Raw genomic sequence first — 18,703 nt, forward strand, 5'->3', positions numbered from 1 at the left:
AGGGGGCACTCGGACCCTAGCATGGACTATGTGCAGTGGAGGAAAATAGGTCGCAGCCAGATCTTGAAGACTATTGAATTACAGCATGAGAAAGTTGTACCTTAATTCATATTGCCTGGGAGGTGGGAGTGGGGAAGGGGGAGGGAAGAAAGGAAGCGGGGTGGGGGTGGGGTATATTACAGAGTAGTACTTCAGGAAAATTGAAGTGGTTCTGATACACAAACCAGATTAGAATGAGGGTAGACTGGAAGTAGATGGTTTGAGGCAGTTGTAATAGTATAAGGCAGTGGTCTTCAAACTTAATTATACCTCCTAAAATATTTTTGTATACTCTGTATCATACATTTTAAACTTCAGGTTATTTTTAAAATAATACTGTTATAGCATTTTAAAAATGGAGTCTAAATACCACAGCACTTTGATACCCACTATCATCCATTTTCAAAAATTCAAGAATATACTCTTTAAATTGGGAGTTTTACATTGTTCTTTTTTCTTCTTGCTCTCTTTTCATTTCCTACACAGCGTTTAAAATATATTTTTATGCTTGAAAGTTTTATTGATTACCTTGTTACAATTCTTTGCACCAAAATATGTACATGAAGAGAAATTTAAATTTTTAATTTCCTGTGGCCATAAAACTTAATTTTTTGTTTCCATTAATTAATACTCGGTTAATTATTCAGAATGCATTACAAATGATGATAAACACTTTGAATCAAAATTTTATTGATTAGACATCTCAATGAAATGGATGAGGCTTTATTAAAAATAATTATGTATTCATGGATGAATATAATTTATTGCTAGAATGAGACAATATTTAGCATCAATTTCTACATTTTAAGAGCTATAAGCACTGAGAAATTTTGTTGACATAAGTTGATGGAAAGAGTTTTGTTAGTGCCACTAATTTCCTTGAACTTCTTCCAACATATGTGCTGAAAATTATAAAAATTATTATTATTATTATTATTATTATTTTTAAGGAGAGCACAGCTCACAGTGGCCCATGCAGGGATCGAACCAGCAACCTTGGCGTTATTGGCACCACGCTCTAACCAACTGAGCTAACCAGCCACCCCTACAAAAATTATTTTAATGAGCTATCTATCAGTCAAATTCTTTTGAAAGCAAAGGATTGAAAAATACCTTACTGGTAAAAGTATTTATTACTGTCTTTAGCGAGTTGATCTCATAACACTTTCATAACTACTTCAAAGGGTCCCTTTGTTTGGCAATGTAGTTTTCTGCCTTGGCTGTGCATCAAGTGGATCCCTGTGCATCAAGTGGATCCCCGTGCATCAAGGGCATCAACTGTAGCCTTGAGATAGTTGAGAGATACGCCTTTCTTTGTCTAAGAGGAGGAAAGAGATTGTGATCCAAAACCCCCAGGCACATTTTTGGGGTTGAGAACTGTAAGTTGGGGTCCGGAATATCCTTTAAAGTTATCCATTTTATTTATTCTCAGGAAAATCTTTGTCTACCTCACCATGTAGTTTGAATACCCTAGTTTGCTCTAAGCAAAAGATACCAGAGCCTCTGAATTAGGGTGTTGGGAACTCAGAGGTGGGAACACAGAATACTTTATAAAAGTAGAATTTATAGTTCTTAACAACTGATTTAGATATTGGGGCAAGAAAAGATACGGTAAAAAAAGTAACTGTAAACCTCATGTTTGAGAACTCAAGGTTATTGGGAAGAATGATGGTAATTGAAAAGTCATGAGGAAGAGCTGATTTTATAAGATCAGTTTGGACAGTTTAATTTTTCAGAACAAATGCAGCATTGAGGTAGAGATTCTATGAAGTACTTGCAAGTGTGGATCTGGGGATCAGGGCAGGAGAATTTTGAGGGTCATCTGCATTGTGATTGTTGAAGCTGTGGATTATGAAAGGGAGAGGTGTGTGTGTGTGAGAGAGAGAGAGAGGGTAGAGGAAGAGGGAGGCATGTATGAGGACAAAAGTAGAGGGAAATTATTTACATAAAAGTAAGAGGCAAGAATAGTCCAGAAAGATAGAGAAATACTCAGGATTTTGTGCCTCCAGAGAACTCATGAAAAGAGAATTTAAAAGGAGGCTTCTGGGATAGGACGAGTCAGCCTTATCAAATGCTGTAGGGAAGTAAGACAGTAGATCTAAGAAGGGTCCCCTAATTTTGGCAAATTACTGCTAATTTTTGAGAAGAGACTCAGGAGTGAAAGAGAAATAGGTGAGGAGGCGAAAGCTGAGAAGGAACTACACCTTTAAGAAGTTTTTATGAAAAAGTTGTTTTAGAGAATAGCAAGCTTATGTTCTATATTTATTGTGTCAGAAAAAACACCATGTAGTCAGAATTGCTCGTAATCACCTTTACTCGTAAAGTATGGTATACATGGCCATATTTACAAGTCTAAACAGCCAAATTTTCCTTCCATCATTGTAGCATTATTTCTGTAGTTGAGTCCTAAATGAGGTGGTTGGTATTTAAAGGCCATGTAGTTGGAAAAATACATCTATAAACAGTGGTTGTGAGATGTTCCATTTTGAGAAGCATGTGAGAACAGCTGAAGCACTTTTTATCTCCTCCTGGTTCTTTTAGGCATACATATATATGTCATTAATTTTTGCTCCAAAAGATGCATTAGAGCTGATTGTCCAGCTAGGTCTTATTTTCGGGGAAACACGGTAGTATTGATGCAGATAGAGAACTCTGTCGCCATTGAGTTAGAATGTTGTACTTTTGAGGAGACTAGGGCTTCTATGTACTCCTTCCTTTGTTCTTTGACAACTAGTCGTGTAGGATAACTGGGAGAGGAGTGAAATGAGGCTTGGGGTCCTCTTAGAATGCTGTGTAAAGACAGGTTGCTCGGCTTGGAAAAGCCATCATGATCTTTGCTGCTTTCTTAATTTTAAAAAGATAAATGATGGTTTTAATTAATAATTGATAATTTAAATCAAATTTTATTATAGCATAGTAAAATAAGAATATATGCTGCCCGGAGTTGTCTGTTGCTTAAAGGAGGTAACTTGAATTTAACTAAGTTGTTACTTAGAAAAATTTCAAATGCGATTCCAAATTATAGGGTGGTAATGTGATTTCTCTAGTCAGGTAAGAGGATTTTGTACAATGTAATAATATTACTCTTTAAAAATTAGAAGGCTAGATTGATTTTGGTTTGTCACCTTTCCCTACTCCCCTTGACTCAAGTTTGTGTGAACCCTTGTGCCCTACTAAATTACTTGTCATTTTCTAAACATGACATGGTTTTCCTTGACTCTCCCTGTCTTTCAATTTCTATGCTTATACCCTCTTCCTGCCCTCTGTCCTGCCTTGGCAAACTCCTGTATCTTCTTAGAATTGGCATAGGAAGAGATTAATTAACTACAATAACTAGTAATAAAATACAGCAATTCTAACAATATACTGAAGTAAAAGCTATGTGAACATGGGGGTGGTCTCTCAAAAAATCTTATTGTACTGTACTCACCCTTTTTCTTTTTGTGATAATGTGAGATGATACAATGCCTACGTGATGAAATGAAGTGAGATGAATTGTGAGGTAGTGTTAGGCTATTTACTGACTTGATGATAAGTCTCCTAAGTGGTTGGAAAGTGTGTGCAGCGTGGATGCACTGGACAAAGGTCTGACATCCCAGGCAGGCAGGATGGAGCGGGACAGTTCAGGATTCCATCCTGCCACTCATTCCGTTGTCATTTTTTTAGTATTCCATTTTAATTCTTTGGTTGACTTTTTAGTATCCTTTCTTGTATGTCTTAGAGATTACTGCTAAGGATTGTATTTGCACCTTTAATATATCATAATCTATTTAAAGTTAATGTACAACTTTGCATAAGCTATAGGATTCTTGTAGCAGTATAGCTAAATGTACTCCCGCTGTGCTATCTGTTTTATCTGAGGATATTATTGATTGTACCATCACTTAGGGTACATGCTGTAGGATTTTTTTCATTAGCGATGATGGTTTTTTAAAATTACTGATTATATTTGAGTTTTTCCTTGTAACCTATGGCAGACATTTGCAGGATGAGGGTAAGATTTAAGTGTGGAGTATTTTTGTGGCCTCCATAAAGATGAAATCCAGAACCTTACTAGTCCAATCAAGAGTTGATGAGGAAATTGTGAATCTGGAGAGGATGATCTAGGCCAGAGTGACAGGAGGCGGCAGTACTGGGAAATGGAAAGTAACTTTTGTCACCAGTGCGCCTGCTAGAGTGGAACATCTCCTTTTGTATCAAAGTAATTATCAACCATGATAGAGTGGTCACAAAAGTTGAAGCAAAATACGACTTTGTTACCCTCTCCTAGGAGTATGTTTCTCAAATATGGTTGTTCAGCAATCTGCATTTAAATTAGTGGGGGTATTTATTAAAAACGAATGCTTCTGGGCCTTACTCCAAACTTATATCATCAGTGTCTGCATATGAGATTTGGGTATCGGCATTTAGAGGTAAGTGTTCCAAGCTTATCTTGAACCACAGCTATGTTTGACAATCACTGCTCTAGAAGTCTTCCCACTGCCCCTGGCTTTCTATGGATCAATGTTATTAATGTTAATCTTTAAGATTAACAAGTGTAAGTCTGACAAAAACAGGTTTAGTCATAATCATAGAATTCTAGAGCCTAAAGTACCTTCAAAGTCATGCTCGTTCAACAGTCTTAGGTCACAGAGGAGAAAACAGGCCAAATGAGAGTGTCAGTGGTTTTTACAACTCTGGTTTGTAATTAAGATACTTTGTTGTGAATTGAAGATCAGAATAACCTTTTCTGCACTTCGGAAGAAATTAAATTGCATAAAACTTTTCTGCACTTCGGAAGAAATTATTTTGCACAAAATTTTCTGCACTTCGGAAGAAATTATTTTGTGTTAGGTGTTATTTGTAATCCAGCTTGACAATCTGCCTTTTGATTGGGCTATTTAGACCATTTGCACTTAGTGTTATTATTGATATTGTTGGGTATAAGTCTCTCATCTTACTATTTCCATCTATTTGTCCTCTTTCTTTTATCCTCCTTTTTTGCCTTTCTTTGGATTGAGTATTTTTTATGATTCATTTTATGGCCTATATTGGCTTACTAGCTGTATGTCTGGTTAATTTTTAATGGTTGCTACAGTTTATAATTGGTGTACATCTTCTAATTTATTGCAGTCTACTTTCAAGTAATATGTATCTTTTCACATTCAGTATAAGAGCTTTAGGACAGTATACTTTACTCTTTTCCTGCCTTTGTGCTATTGTAGTCATACTTGTTTTTCTGTATATGTGACAAAGTCCAGGGTACATTTTTTAACTTTTTATTTTACAGTACATATTTTTGCTTTAGTCATTTATCTTTTAAAGATATTTTTAAAATAAGAAGGCTTTGTATTTACCCACATATTTACCATTTCTGATACTCTTCATTTCTTTGTTATAAATCCAGATTTCCATCTGGTATATAGTTTTCTTTTTGCTTGAAAACGTCCTTTAATCTTATAGTATAGGTCTGCTGGTGATGTCTGTCAGCTGTTGCATATCTGAAAGTCTGTTTCACCTTTGCATTTGAAAGATATGAATTTCAAAGATATTTGAAAGATTTCTATTTACTGAGTATAGAGTTGTGGGTTGACATTGTTTTTTCTTTCACTGCTGTAAAGATATTGCCCTGCTGTCTTCTGGCTTGTATTGTTTCTAATGAGAAGTTTGCTATAATTCTTATCTTTGCTCTTCTGTATGTAATGTTTTTCTCTCTGCATTACAGAATTAACTATCAGTGTTTGACATTTTATTTATTTACAAGTTATTAGTGTTCTGATTGAATGTGTAAGTTCTCAGGTCTTTGTGATCACGTTTTTTGAACACTGTTCTGTAATCACCCCATACTGAGTTTCTACAGCCTCTGACCCCTATGTTTCTAGAGGCAATTAGAGTATATCTGTGAAGAGGAAGCATCCTTCCATGATTCATAGCTTCTGAGCTGAGTCTAAGATTCTCTCATGATGTGTACCACTCCAAACTCATTAAGGGCAGTTTCACTTATGATGCTTCAGACAAGCAAGGGGTACTTTTTAGTTTCAAAGTGTTATAAGGAGTATTTCTGATGTCTCTGATAGTTGGTGTGGATGACTACAGCTCAGAGTCTGATGTGATTATTATACCTTCAGCCCTGGACTTTGTCTCACAAGATGAAATGTTGACGCCACTGGGGAGATTGGACAAGTATGCTGCAAGTGAGAACGTATTTAATAGGTACGTGGGTATTCTTTTCGTTAAAATGGAAGTGTAAAGACGATTTTTATTACATTAATTTCAGTAGGGAAAATGAAATTATCCCGTTTAGAGTTGGTATTATTAACATGTGCAGTCTGAGTCACCGAGTTCTCTTAATAATCACAGCCACGGCCTGGTTTATAGTTGTTTACTCCTTGATCCTAGTAACCTATACAGCACTCTTACTTTGCTTTTCGGCAAGGAAAAAAAAAAGATACCATTGCCTTTTTTTTTTTTAACTCTTTTTTAAAATTTATTTTAAATGTGTTTTCCCAGGACCCATCAGCTCCAAGTCAAGTAGTTATTTTAATCCAGTTGTGGAGGGTGCAGCTCACAGTGGCCCATGTGGGGATTGAACTGCCAACCTTGTGAAGAGCACCGTGCTCTAACCAACTGAGCTAACACTGCCCCCATATACCATTGCTTTTTTTGCTGTTAGGCATAATTTTGATATCCACGTATAGTGATTATTGAGGAGTATATTATTATTTCAGCAGATGATGTTGTATACCTATTGTGTGTCAGGTAATGTTCAATAGGTTTGGGACATGGTAGTGACCAAGACCTAGCACTCTTCCTAATGCATCGTTTTTCTAACTATGGTCCCAAGACCAAGTCTGAAAGTGCCTAAATTTTTTGAGTATAGATTTGTATAAAACTCATTTAGTAAAAAATATAAAGATAGTATTTTATATAATGAAGAATGAGTAAATTTTCCCATTATTATAATTGAAAATAACTGAAATCAACTTTGTCGCCTTAGAAATTTGTCAAATCAGTTAAAGATGGAAAATAGTAGTAAATATTCAATTTCATCTTGTTAAAATAAAATCCATGCTGGCATTTGTCACTTAGGAAATTAGGGACTTATATATGTTGTAAAATGTATAAGAAAAAATTTTTTAAACTGTATGGATTCTACTTTTTGAAATTCTGAATATTAATTATTGATGCCACTGAACACTATATAATTTTCTTTTTTTGTGTAGACAAATGGTGGCCCGGAGTTTGCTGGATACATTGAGGGAAGTCTGCGATGATGAAAGAGATTGTATTGCTGTTTTGGAAAGAATTAGCAGATTAGCTGATGATTCAGGTATGTGTTTATGCAGAGAAAGTTTAATCAAATTTCTTTATTTAAAACTAACGAAAAACTGTGTGTGATATGAAATTTCTTTAAAATTTTTCCTAATTATCAAACCAATTAGTAATAAGAAAATAACAACTTGTTACTAAGATTCAGATATTTTATAATAGGCCCATTTAGTTTAACTTTGTAAATTTCTCAATAGAAAAATGTTAAGAACATTGCTTTGCATCATCGATGTTAATATTTTAGCATTAATAAAAACTTTAAAAAATAATTTTGAATAAATTAAAAGGGATGGACTAGGCTGTAAATTTTTTTAGTCATTTTTTTGTATGCTTTCTCAATTTCAAAAAATGTTAATCACCCATGGTAAAACTAATGCTGTTTGCCTCCAAAGTGAAGATAGGAGGGTTTGCTTAAGAGGTAAACTTGATTTGAGGCTTGGAATACACTTATATTAAGTTTTTTTGAAAAAATGTTTTTTGGTATGGTAAAATAGATATAAGAAAATTTATCATTTTAATTTAATACTAAATTTTAAGTATATTTTATTATTTGATTTCAGAAACAAATAAAAAATAAATTAAAATATTTTTTTCTTAAACCCATTATCTTTATTAAAATACATTATCTTTCAATTTCTAACAAACTTTTTGGCATTTCAACAAGTCTTTTCATTTTTAGATGTGTTCATCTTTTGGTAAGCAATTCATTTTATGGGAATATGTTTAGTATTTACATAAGCCTTAAATAATTTTTATTTTCTTAAAAGGTAGAAAAACACGTTTGTAACTTTACTAATAATCTTTCTCATTATGACTTTCTGTGTACATAATTGCTCATGCATATGCTTGTTCCAGAATGGTTTTAGTAGAATCTCATCAAATGTAATTTGTACTTTTATTTTTTGATTTGGTAGAGATGCAGTTTAACTTAAACTTTTGTCAGTGTTGCATCCCATTGTGGTTACTACTTTCTTAGTAGAGACATAGGTATTTCTTAAGGAGGAATTGTATTTTATTTTACCTGTTTACCAATCATAGTGCTGGTTTTTATAAACATACATGTATATTAATTTAAAAAATATATGTTTTCAAGTTGTTGAGTTGATGGTAAATATCTCTATTGATTTTTACACTTTGCATATTCTATGCCAGGTTCTAGATTAAGTATTAGAGCAATTACTAAAGTGAATAAAATTCTTGTCATCAAATTAACAGTTTAATGAATGCAACATATAAACAATAAATTATAATGGGGAGGGTTGGGGCTGGCTTCAGAAAATTAGTGGTATTTGAGTTGAATTTGATGGAATGATGAGGTACAAAAAGGGGAAAGAACATACTCAGGAGAGGAAAAGATAGGTTTAGAGGCTTGAAAAGTTCAAGATGTTGGCCTATTTGGTCAACAGTGAGTTTGCTGAGTCTACAGTTAAATGAGACTGTTAAATAAGATAATTGAAGGCTAGAATGTAAAGATTTGTACTGTACCCTGCTAGAGAGTTTGGATTTTTTGTGGTTTAGAACAGTAAGTAGCGGTATGGATTGACTTGATGAAAAAGATAAGTGACACGAAGACCAGTTGGGAGACTACTAATAGGAGTTGTTTGAGAGAACTTGAATTGCTAGGGACCAATTTCAAAGCTCCTGTGACGGTTGAAGGGAGTGAAGGAAGAGAGAGAGTCGACCCTAAGGTTTCTAACTTGGTAGGTTGGGTTGATTGTGATGGTCAAGTAAGATAAAGACAGTTGAAAAAGCTACAACTCTAAAGTTATGCATATAATCCATCCTCCTAAGCAAATAAGGAACTTAGAACGTTTAAATCTTTGTTCTGCCCTATTTTTATCAACTTTTATCTTGCTTTTTTTATTCCCCTAAATTTAGCATTCATATTTTTATGATTTTATACAGTAAATGTTTGTTTAAATTTACTACTAAAATTTTTTTTTCTCCTCAGTACATCTTTGGTTTCTGGTTCTGTTTCCCCTTTTTGAAAGGACATGTATTGATGAGGGTCTGACAGTGACATCTTTTTTCTGAAAATGTTTTTATTTCACCATTACTCTTAAATTATCGTTTTGCTAAGTATAAAAATCTAGTTGATAATTTTAATATTATTCCATTTTCATTTTACTGTTATTATTGGGAAGTCTGCTAGTCTAATTTAGTCTTTGTAGGTAATCTTGTTTTTCCTTCCTGACTGCTTTTAAGACTTTTTTTCCTTAGCATTTTTCAGTTTCATTACCATGTGTTTAGGTACAGATTTATTTTACTTTATTCTACCCTGCCATCTGACTGTTGAGTATTTCATAGCCATTAACTCTGTTTTTCATTTTCAGGAGCCTTAAAAAATGCTTTGTTTTTAATATCCTCTTATTTTTCTTTCCCTATTCCTATGTTCCTTTTCAGAATATTTCCTTTTATTACATATTTAAATAGAATGTTTAACCTCTAAAGGTTGTTTATAGTAGGTGCAGTTCTTGGTGTTATAATCCTTTGGTGTCTTAATCTTTTTGCTACTGAAGGATTGATTCCTTGTCATTTTTTTATAGTTTTGGATTGTGAGCTCATCTTTAGTGGGTCTTCATACTGTACTTGTTTGGTGTTTGGGTCAGCTTTCATTGTGGGAGTGTCCCTCAAGTGGTTTTGAGTTGTTCTACAAGACTCAGGGTTGTAAACAGCTAGGAGTAATTATATATTGATGTTTCATATGTGCATGTGTTTGTAATTGTTTGGGTGGGGGAGAAGAAGAGAGGCAGTTTTCCACCTATTCTTGGATGTATAAATTTGGATCCCAAACCAGTTACAAGTATATTTCCAGCATTTCAGAAATAACGTATTTGAAGCAGATTTTTTCCTGTTCCTTTAATATTGAATATAACACTATAAAAAGTACATTAACTACAAATGTACAGTTCCATAAAGTATCACAAAATGAAGACCCATGTAATTAGTACTCAAACCAAGAAACAGAAGTAGTAGCATCCCAAAAACATCTCACGTCACCTCCTAATTTCTGTTCCATTCTTCTTCCCCAGAGGTAACCAACATTTTGACCATTAAACCTATAGATTAGTTTGCCTGTCTAAACTTTATATGGAATCATACTGAATGTATTCTTTTGTATCTAGCTTTTTTTATACCTCTAAAGCTTATGTTGCATGTAACTGTATAGCTTTTTAAAAAAATTGTAATACAGTGACTATTGTGTGAATATACTGCAATGCTTTATGAACATACTGCAACTTATTTATCCTTTATTCTGTTAGTAGACCTAATGTGGATTACTTCTAGCTTTGGGCTGTTAGTGCTGCTGCTGTGAGCCAAGGAGTCACATGGAGCACATGTGCACTCATTTCAGTGGGTATATACTTGGAATTTAGAACTGGCATTGCTGTGTTATAGGATATGCATATATTCATCTTTGATGTGCCATAGAGTTTTCCAAAGTGGTATGACAATTTGTAGTCCCATCAGTAATGTATGAGAGTTCCTATTGTTTCACATCTTAACCAAAACTTGTTTATTTTAAATTTCCAAAGGGGTAGTAATTTAAATTTTATCTCATTGTAGTTTTAATTTACATTTTCTCAGTGTCCAGTAAAAGCTGAGCACCTGGTTATATGCTTATTGACTATTTGGGCATCTTTTTTGAAATACCTGTTCAAGTCTCTCTCCACCCTTCCCCCCCCTTTTTAAATTGGCAGGCTTTTTATTACATATTTGCAGAAATTCTGTATTTTGGATACAAGCCCTAAGTCATATATATGTATTATAGGTATCTTTTTCACTCTATGACTTGTCTTTTTACATTCTTAATGGTGCCTGTTAAAGAAGAGTTATTTTCTTTTATCAGTAGTACTATTTGTGTCCTGCCTAAGAAAATTTTCCTTACCTCAAATTCATGAATATTTTCTCATATCTAATATAAAAGCTTTGTTGTTTTTGCCTTTGACATGTGGATCTACATTCCACCTAGAATTTATTCTTGAATATGAGGTAAAGTAGGGGACAAGTTTCATTTTTTTTTAATGTGACCATCCAATTAACACAACATTCTTTATTGAAAAGACCATATTTCCCTTTTCATCTTTTAATAAATTAGTTATATATATTTGCATGGGTCTGTTTCTGTAGTCTGTTTGTTCCATCGGTTTATTTGCCTAAGCAGGGCTTTGAAGAAGAACACTTCCTGATTTTATTCTTAACTAAAACCATAATTTGTCTCTTTCTTTTGCTTCAAAGTATATGTAAGTATTAGATTAATGTTAGCATATTTAGAGTCAATGAGGAAAAATAGAGACCATATGTACAGCAACTCTGTTTTGTTCAAATATTGTCTAACTTCACATGTTACAGCCATGTGATAGAAATTCCCAATATTGCTTTGTTGATAAGACTCTTAGCTTTGTAAAATGCTAGTATAGTACAGTTTCTAATTTATTAATATCTGTTTGTTGAAATCTAAAGTTCCTTAGGACACATTCATAGATATTTACCTTAATGTAACTTTCATAATATTCTTAATAGGTGCCAGAGTTCTAATTAGGTCTGATGTAGTGACTTTTATTGATAATCCATCATGTCTGTATGTGTGCCAGTCACTTGCATTTCTTCTGTGAATTGTCTATTTGTATCCTTATTTTCTTTCTTGTATTCATTTGAACAATAGGTTCTTTATATATTTAGTTATTAATACTTTATTATACATGTATTTTCTCTTAGGAGGTTCTGCCTTTTAACTGAGTGTGGTACCTGTTGACTATAATGAAGTCTTTATAAAGTAAAATTCGTCGATTTTTTTAGTTGGCTTTTTTATTTGTTTGCCTTGAAAGGGCTTCCTACCTCAAGCTTAAACATTTTTTTTAAATGTTATCTTTTAATGCTTTTGATCTTTAATAAAAAAGTTTGGAACTTTAATTCACTTAGAATTAATGTATGGGTGTGCAGGATAGGTATCTTTTTTTCTTCAAATAACTAGCTGATTTTCCTACTATTACTTACTGGGTAATTCATCCTTTTGAATCTCAGAAATTTGAAATGCCATGTATGTCACATTTAAATATGCCATATATACTTGGCTCCTTTCAGATTTTTTTTTTTAATCTGTTGGTCTCCTTTAATATTCACTTAACTTTTTAGTTCTTAGTTAAGTCTAATCGTAAATCCTCCATTTGTTGACTAAACTTAGATTAGAAGCCAGTCCTATGACTTATCTTAGAAGGTTTTTAAATAGTAGCCTTTATACATAGTGCCATATTATAGTTGATGTGAAAATTGGATATTTAACACCTAGCACTAATTAGGTCTGATGCAATGGCACAGTATAGGTGATGAATAAATTCAGTCATTATAGGAAATGATTGCATACTCAGTGAATATACAAACTTGGGGTGGGGAGGAGGCCCTCCTTTAACTCATGGGGTTGACCTGTGTATGATTGTGAAAAGGATCGCAGAGTAGAGAACTCTTTTAAGTCCTTTTAATGCTGAGGATGAAAGTCCAAACCTTTCCTAAATAGGCTCAAGCCCAGGCAAAGATTTTGTTACTGTGAGAAAATGTTTACTCACATTTCTGTTATTTCAATAGAACCAACTGTGAGAGCAGAGCTGATGGAACAGGTGCCTCATATTGCCTTGTTTTGTCAAGAAAACCGGCCTTCAATCCCATATGCTTTTTCCAAATACTTACTGCCTATTGTGGTTAGATATCTCGCAGATCAGAATAATCAGGTAAGAGTGCCATTTACATGTTCTTAATGGAAATGTATGTAGTATAATATATGTAGAATGCCCTATCTTAGGTGGTCTCATTTAAGTACTTTTTCCCCTTTGACTTCGTTATTCTATTTTTCAAAACTACTGTTCATGTTAGACAAGATGTGCTGAGAGTCTGGCAAATCTAGGTCTCCTTAATGCTGTCATAGACAGTGCTTCCTAGCTGCAGCCTAGCTTGGTTGCTTTTACAGATGTCTCTCAGAAAGCTTCCTTGTGAGTATATTTTAAAAGATGGCGTTTTTGTTCCACTTCTGTTAAAACACAGCCTACCAGGTTCTATGTTTGCAATTCTTGAAGAAAATAGCCACAGGTTTCTATTTGCATGATTTTGCCAGTTATAAATTGAAGTCTTCAATTTTCTGAAAATCAAGTAAATAGAGTTTTGTTGTATCGTGTATATACTTCATTTATAGTGTTAATTTTTTCCTAGGTAAGGAAAACAAGTCAGGCAGCTTTGCTAGCGCTGTTGGAGCAGGAGTTAATTGAGCGATTTGATGTGGAAACCAAAGTATGCCCAGTTCTCATAGAGCTAACGGCCCCAGATAGCAACGATGATGTGAAAACAGAAGCTGTGGCTGTAAGTAGAACGTGACTTTTTTTTTTCTTTTTAATTAAAGTTTATTGGGGTGACAATGGTTAGTAAAGTTACATGATTTCAAGTGTACAATTCTGTATTACATCATCTATTTATCACATTGTATGATTACCACCCAGAGTCAGTTCTCCTTCCATCACCGTATATTTGATCCCATTTACCCTCATCTACCACCCCCCATCCCCCTTACCCTCTGGTAACCACTAAACTATTGTCTGTGTCTATCAGTTTTTATTTGTTTGTTTGTCTTGTTCCTTTGTTGCTTTCAGTTTTATATCCCATATATCAGTGAAATGGTTCTCGACTTTTTCTGACTTATTTCGCTTAGCATAATAATCTCAAGATCCATCCACGTTGTAGCAAATGGCACTATTTCATCTTTTCTTATGGCAGAATAGTATTTCATTGTGTATTTATACCACATCTTCTTTATCCAATCATCTCTTGAAGGACACTTTTTGGTTGTTTTCATGTCTTGGCTATGTGATTTTTCAATTTACGTATATTGACAAATAGGAGGTGCTCATTAAATATTATGCTGCATTATATGCTATAGGGTTTATACATGTTACTTACCAAAGTAGCCACAAATCACTGAATTTGATATATAATGCCAGGCTAGAAAGGGACATAGGTTTATAATGGAAAAGGTGTATTTTCTGTGGGCCCTCTATTATATCAAGCAACTGGTAATTAGATAGCTCTGTTGCTGGGCTCTGACAAGCAAGATATACAGCAAGAAAATAAGTAACTAAATTTATGTCAAAATGGAAGAATAAGATGGGATAAAATCAGTGCAGTTAAACACACACACACACACACACACACCCTGTATTGAATGAAGAAACATTTGAACCCCTTTAATTATTATTGAACACTTTTCTAGGCATTGTGTAAGAACAGTAGAAAAAAATAATACTTAGCTCCTGCCCTTACCAGTATGATCTTTGGGGGAAGGATGGAAGGCAAGTAATTTTACTATAATATGATATATGATGTAAATTATCATCAGAAAAATATACAGATTGATTATGTACATAATAAAGTCAAGTATAATAGTAAATTTTCTAGATTTTTATGACCTGGTTGGCAAATATTTTGATAGAGAGCCATCAAAAATAGGGCATGAATTAGAAATTATAGTAATATCTGTTGCAGTTCACATCTGTGGTTCCTGTGTTCATGTAGTAAGAACTCTAATAAATTAGAAAAGTGAAAAATCCACCTGAAAATGTATTCAAATCTATTTGGATAGTGAGAGTTGACTACTTAAACCTAAAGTAGTTAGGTTGATAATTGCATCTTGGTTGATACGAAAAATATTGCGACAACATTTTATAGTGCTTCTGAATCATTAGTAGGATGAATTTGATCATCTCTCTAGTCCCTTTCCCTTGGAAATTCCTGGATTTCATTATTTTATTTTTTATTCAGGTACCAGTCATAATAATTTAAATGTTTTTCCCCCAGTGATACCATTTTTATTGAAGTGAAACCCACATAATATAAAATTAGCCATTTTGAAGTGTACAATTAAGTAGCATTTAGTATTTTCACAATGTTTTACAACCACCACTGTCAAATTCTAAAACAGAATTTTCTTTTTTTTTAATTTAACAAGTTCCCTTGTTAAGGGAAATCAGTTTTGGCATCACTGTTGGTTTATATTGAGCAGGGTTTAACTTGTTCTATTACAATTTTTCATGTGATTTAATAATAGTAAAACATAATTACAATAAAAAGACTATCCAGTGCTAGTCTGAAACCCATGATTCTCTTACACTTAGTTTATTTTGTCATGTTTTGCATTCCTTGGCTTCACTGCTGTTCTCTATCTGGTAAATAATTTATTCTAATGATAGATTAGTGATGCAGTATAACTTTGGATCTTTAACCTAGGGCTTAGAAATGCTTACTGTATTTCCCCCAAAATAAGACCGGGTCTTATATTAATTTTAGCTCCAAAAGACGCATTAGGGCTTATTTTCAGGGTATGTCTTACTTTTTCATGTACAACAATCTGCATTTATTCATGTACAAAAATCTACCTTTATTCAAATACAGACAGTCATGGCATCTTCTTCTGGAACTTCATCATAACTCTCCAAACCCCGACTTGTGGCTTGAATTTCTTGCGACTCTATTTCCTGTAGAACCATTGGCCCCAATCTCTCATGTCCAGCAATAGAGCTCTCCTTAAATGAGCATGTCTTGTCCATGTAGCCTGCTCGTAGTGCATTGGCAACACAGCTGTCAGTGATTTTATCCCATGAATTCTTCACCCAAGTCACGACCTCCTGCAGGCTAGGCTTCACAAAGTTTCCACACTGATTTCTCTCCATTCTATTTTCAATGTCATTGATTTCCATGGTCAAATGGTCTTTGAATGGCTTTTTTATTGCAATATCGAGTCTGGAGATGGGCAGTCATTCCTACGGGAATCATTGTTTGATCTATTCTTCTCTTTGCAAGGAAGTTCTTCATGTCTTTAGCGTGGTGAGTGCTGGCTGAATCCGAGACTAGCAGATCTCTTTGGCCCCCTCGCAAAACAAGTGGCAGCATTAAATCGACCCACTTCCTTATAACTGCTTCTGTGCACCAGGCTTTTTTGATTTCAAGAACATAAATGCCTGAAACATGTTCAACCTTATCTTTCTCGCCCTTAGTGGTGATTAGAGGTGGGGGCTTTCTTTCCATCCAGACGAATTGCCAAACTACAGGTAACACGTGCACTTTCGTAACCAGTGGAGGGAATGTAGATTGATGAGGCACTTCTTTGATAAATTGTTGTTTGAGATCCTTGGCCCATAAACACTGCAGTTTCATCCATAGCAGTCATGTTGGAGAGTTGGTACTTAGAAAAGTTGATGCCATCAACAAAGGACTTGAAAGCAAGTGCACGTTTAATAACTTCAGTGTCTTCCAGCTTGAACAGTATTGTTGATCTTAGAGACAGTTCATATCGCTGAAGGAAGCCATCCAGCCAGTGTTGTGATGCTTTGAATTCTTCTGGGGGTATTTCTAACTGTGGTGCCATTGCAAGGGCAAATGCTTGAATATCAGCCCTGCACACAACCAAAGCCTTTGCTCTCCTGTCAGCAATCCACTCACAGATGATGTCTTCCAGCTCAGGAAATAATGGTTGCCCACCTGATCCACACTTGCGCTCCTTAGCATTTCCCTCGTCCACCTGTTGACTGAGGTTATCGTACTGTGCTCGCCATTTTCAGACCAATCGGAGATCCAGCTTCTTCTCTTTGCAGAAAGCCTTAAGATTCTTGACCCGGGAGTCCTCCATGATTCCTTTCTTGTACTCGACGGAATAGCTCTTTCTTTTTGCACTCATCTTGTCTGGGGGTCAAAATATTATTCCCTTTAAACCTACTGTTAAATCAAGTGTGAATTGAAGACTTACGAGACAGGAATGGCAACAAAAATGATAACAGTTAAGGATGATGGTCCACACAAAAGTGACGAAAAATTGCAGGCACCAAAATTCAGAAGACATTTCTTTATTTCACACGAATGCATTAAGTAAGTCTGTTACAACACACGACGTATTGAATTATGAAGATTCATGTTAGACACAACCACGTCTGTTCGTTATCAAGTGCACACGTTATTTATGCCTTGTGTCTGTACTCTGATTGGTCATTCGGCAGTAAGTCTCGAGTTCATCTGTTTACATAGGCGTTTACTTCTCGTCCAAAGGCACCCGCTTGGGTATTTACAAATGCTTAATTATGATTTATCATTTATTTTAAGTATTAATGTCAATAATATTACATATCTATATTTAATTATATGTTATTATTTTATAATTCAACATGTCCATCGTGTGTTGCAAGAGGCATACTAAATGCATTCGTCTGGCTGATGATCTTAACTGGGGCTTATTTTTGGGGTAGGGCTTATATTACAAGCATCCTGAGAAATCATGCTAGGGCTTATTTTCCGAATAGGTCTTATTTTCAGGGAAATACAGTAGAAACAGACCTGATAACAGAGTCAAAATATAAGTGGCTTTGGGATTTGGGAGATCCCAGTTCTGAGAAGGCAGGGTTTTGGTAGGAATTGTGTTGAATCTATACATCAATTAGGGGAAAATTGCCAGCCTAACAATCCATGAGCATGGTAGATAGAACTCTCCATTTATTTAGGTCTTTTTCTTATCAGTGTTTTGTAGTTTTCAGTAGATCACATGTATTTTTTGAGATTTCATGTTTTTTAACACAGTTGTGAATGATAACTATTTTTAATGTTTCCATTTGTTCATTGCTAATTTACAGAAATGCATTTGATTTTTGTATTCTGACATAGTGCTCTGCAAACTTCCCAGGCTCACTTATTTGTTCCAGTGGCTTCTTTGTAGATTGCTTGGTATTTTCTATGTAGACAATCATGTCATATGCATATGAATAGAGCTTTCTCTTCAATCTGTGTGCCTTTTACTACTTGTCATATTTGCATGGCTAGGAGTAGATGTAATAGATAAATGATGACAAATCATCAGATTTCTTTCTATACTAGCTGTGGGGGGAGTTTATTTAAATAATGTTGGGCTGGTTTTCACACACAGTTCATCCTCATTTTGCCTAGTACTGTGTTAACTGAAGTGCGCATATCAGAATTGTGTCCTTGCCTTGATCTGCCTTGACCTGCTTTGAAACCTAGGCTTTGCAGAGTAAGGGCGCAGTTGTAATATGCACAGGTTTCATTTAAAACAGATACTTTGTAATGTAAGGACTGCCCCTGTATAGTCTTTTCTTAGCAGTATAGATGTATTGAACCCAGATCCTTACTATGGATAATCTTTCCCTTGGAAGAGTCACCATTTATTTTCTTACTGGAGAAATGTAGGGTTTTTTTTTAACTTTTAAAGTTATCAGGCAAAATGATTAATAAGATTGAAATTGTAGACAAAATTGAAATTTTTAGTTTTCTCTGTGTTTATTATGCATTTAGTAATTATTGGTTCATTTTATTGGTA

General features: G+C 34.4%; 1 protein-coding gene and 1 non-coding gene across 5 annotated transcripts in view; one reads left to right on the plus strand and one right to left on the minus strand.

The window, feature by feature from the left end:
* PPP4R1 (protein phosphatase 4 regulatory subunit 1) overlaps positions 1–18,703 on the plus strand; it is a 65,026-nt gene that overhangs the window by 12,500 nt on the left and 33,823 nt on the right. For 2 of the 4 annotated variants that reach the window (XM_074340365.2, XM_074340364.2), the window contains 4 exons: positions 6,096–6,231; positions 7,242–7,348; positions 12,931–13,073; positions 13,549–13,695. In XM_074340365.2, the coding sequence (XP_074196466.1) occupies positions 6,096–6,231; positions 7,242–7,348; positions 12,931–13,073; positions 13,549–13,695 (533 nt within the window). The remainder of the gene's footprint in view (positions 1–6,095; positions 6,232–7,241; positions 7,349–12,930; positions 13,074–13,548; positions 13,696–18,703) is intronic. The other 2 variants (XM_074340367.2, XM_074340366.2) reach the window with 1 other exon arrangement.
* TRNAI-AAU (transfer RNA isoleucine (anticodon AAU)) lies at positions 1,007–1,080 on the minus strand. The gene has a single exon. It is a non-coding gene; the product is annotated as a tRNA-Ile (tRNA).

The sequence above is a fragment of the Rhinolophus sinicus genome, chromosome 4 (assembly GCF_057876585.1).
Source record: "Rhinolophus sinicus isolate RSI-liver-muscle chromosome 4, RSI-T2T, whole genome shotgun sequence".
NCBI lineage: Eukaryota > Metazoa > Chordata > Mammalia > Chiroptera > Rhinolophidae > Rhinolophus > Rhinolophus sinicus.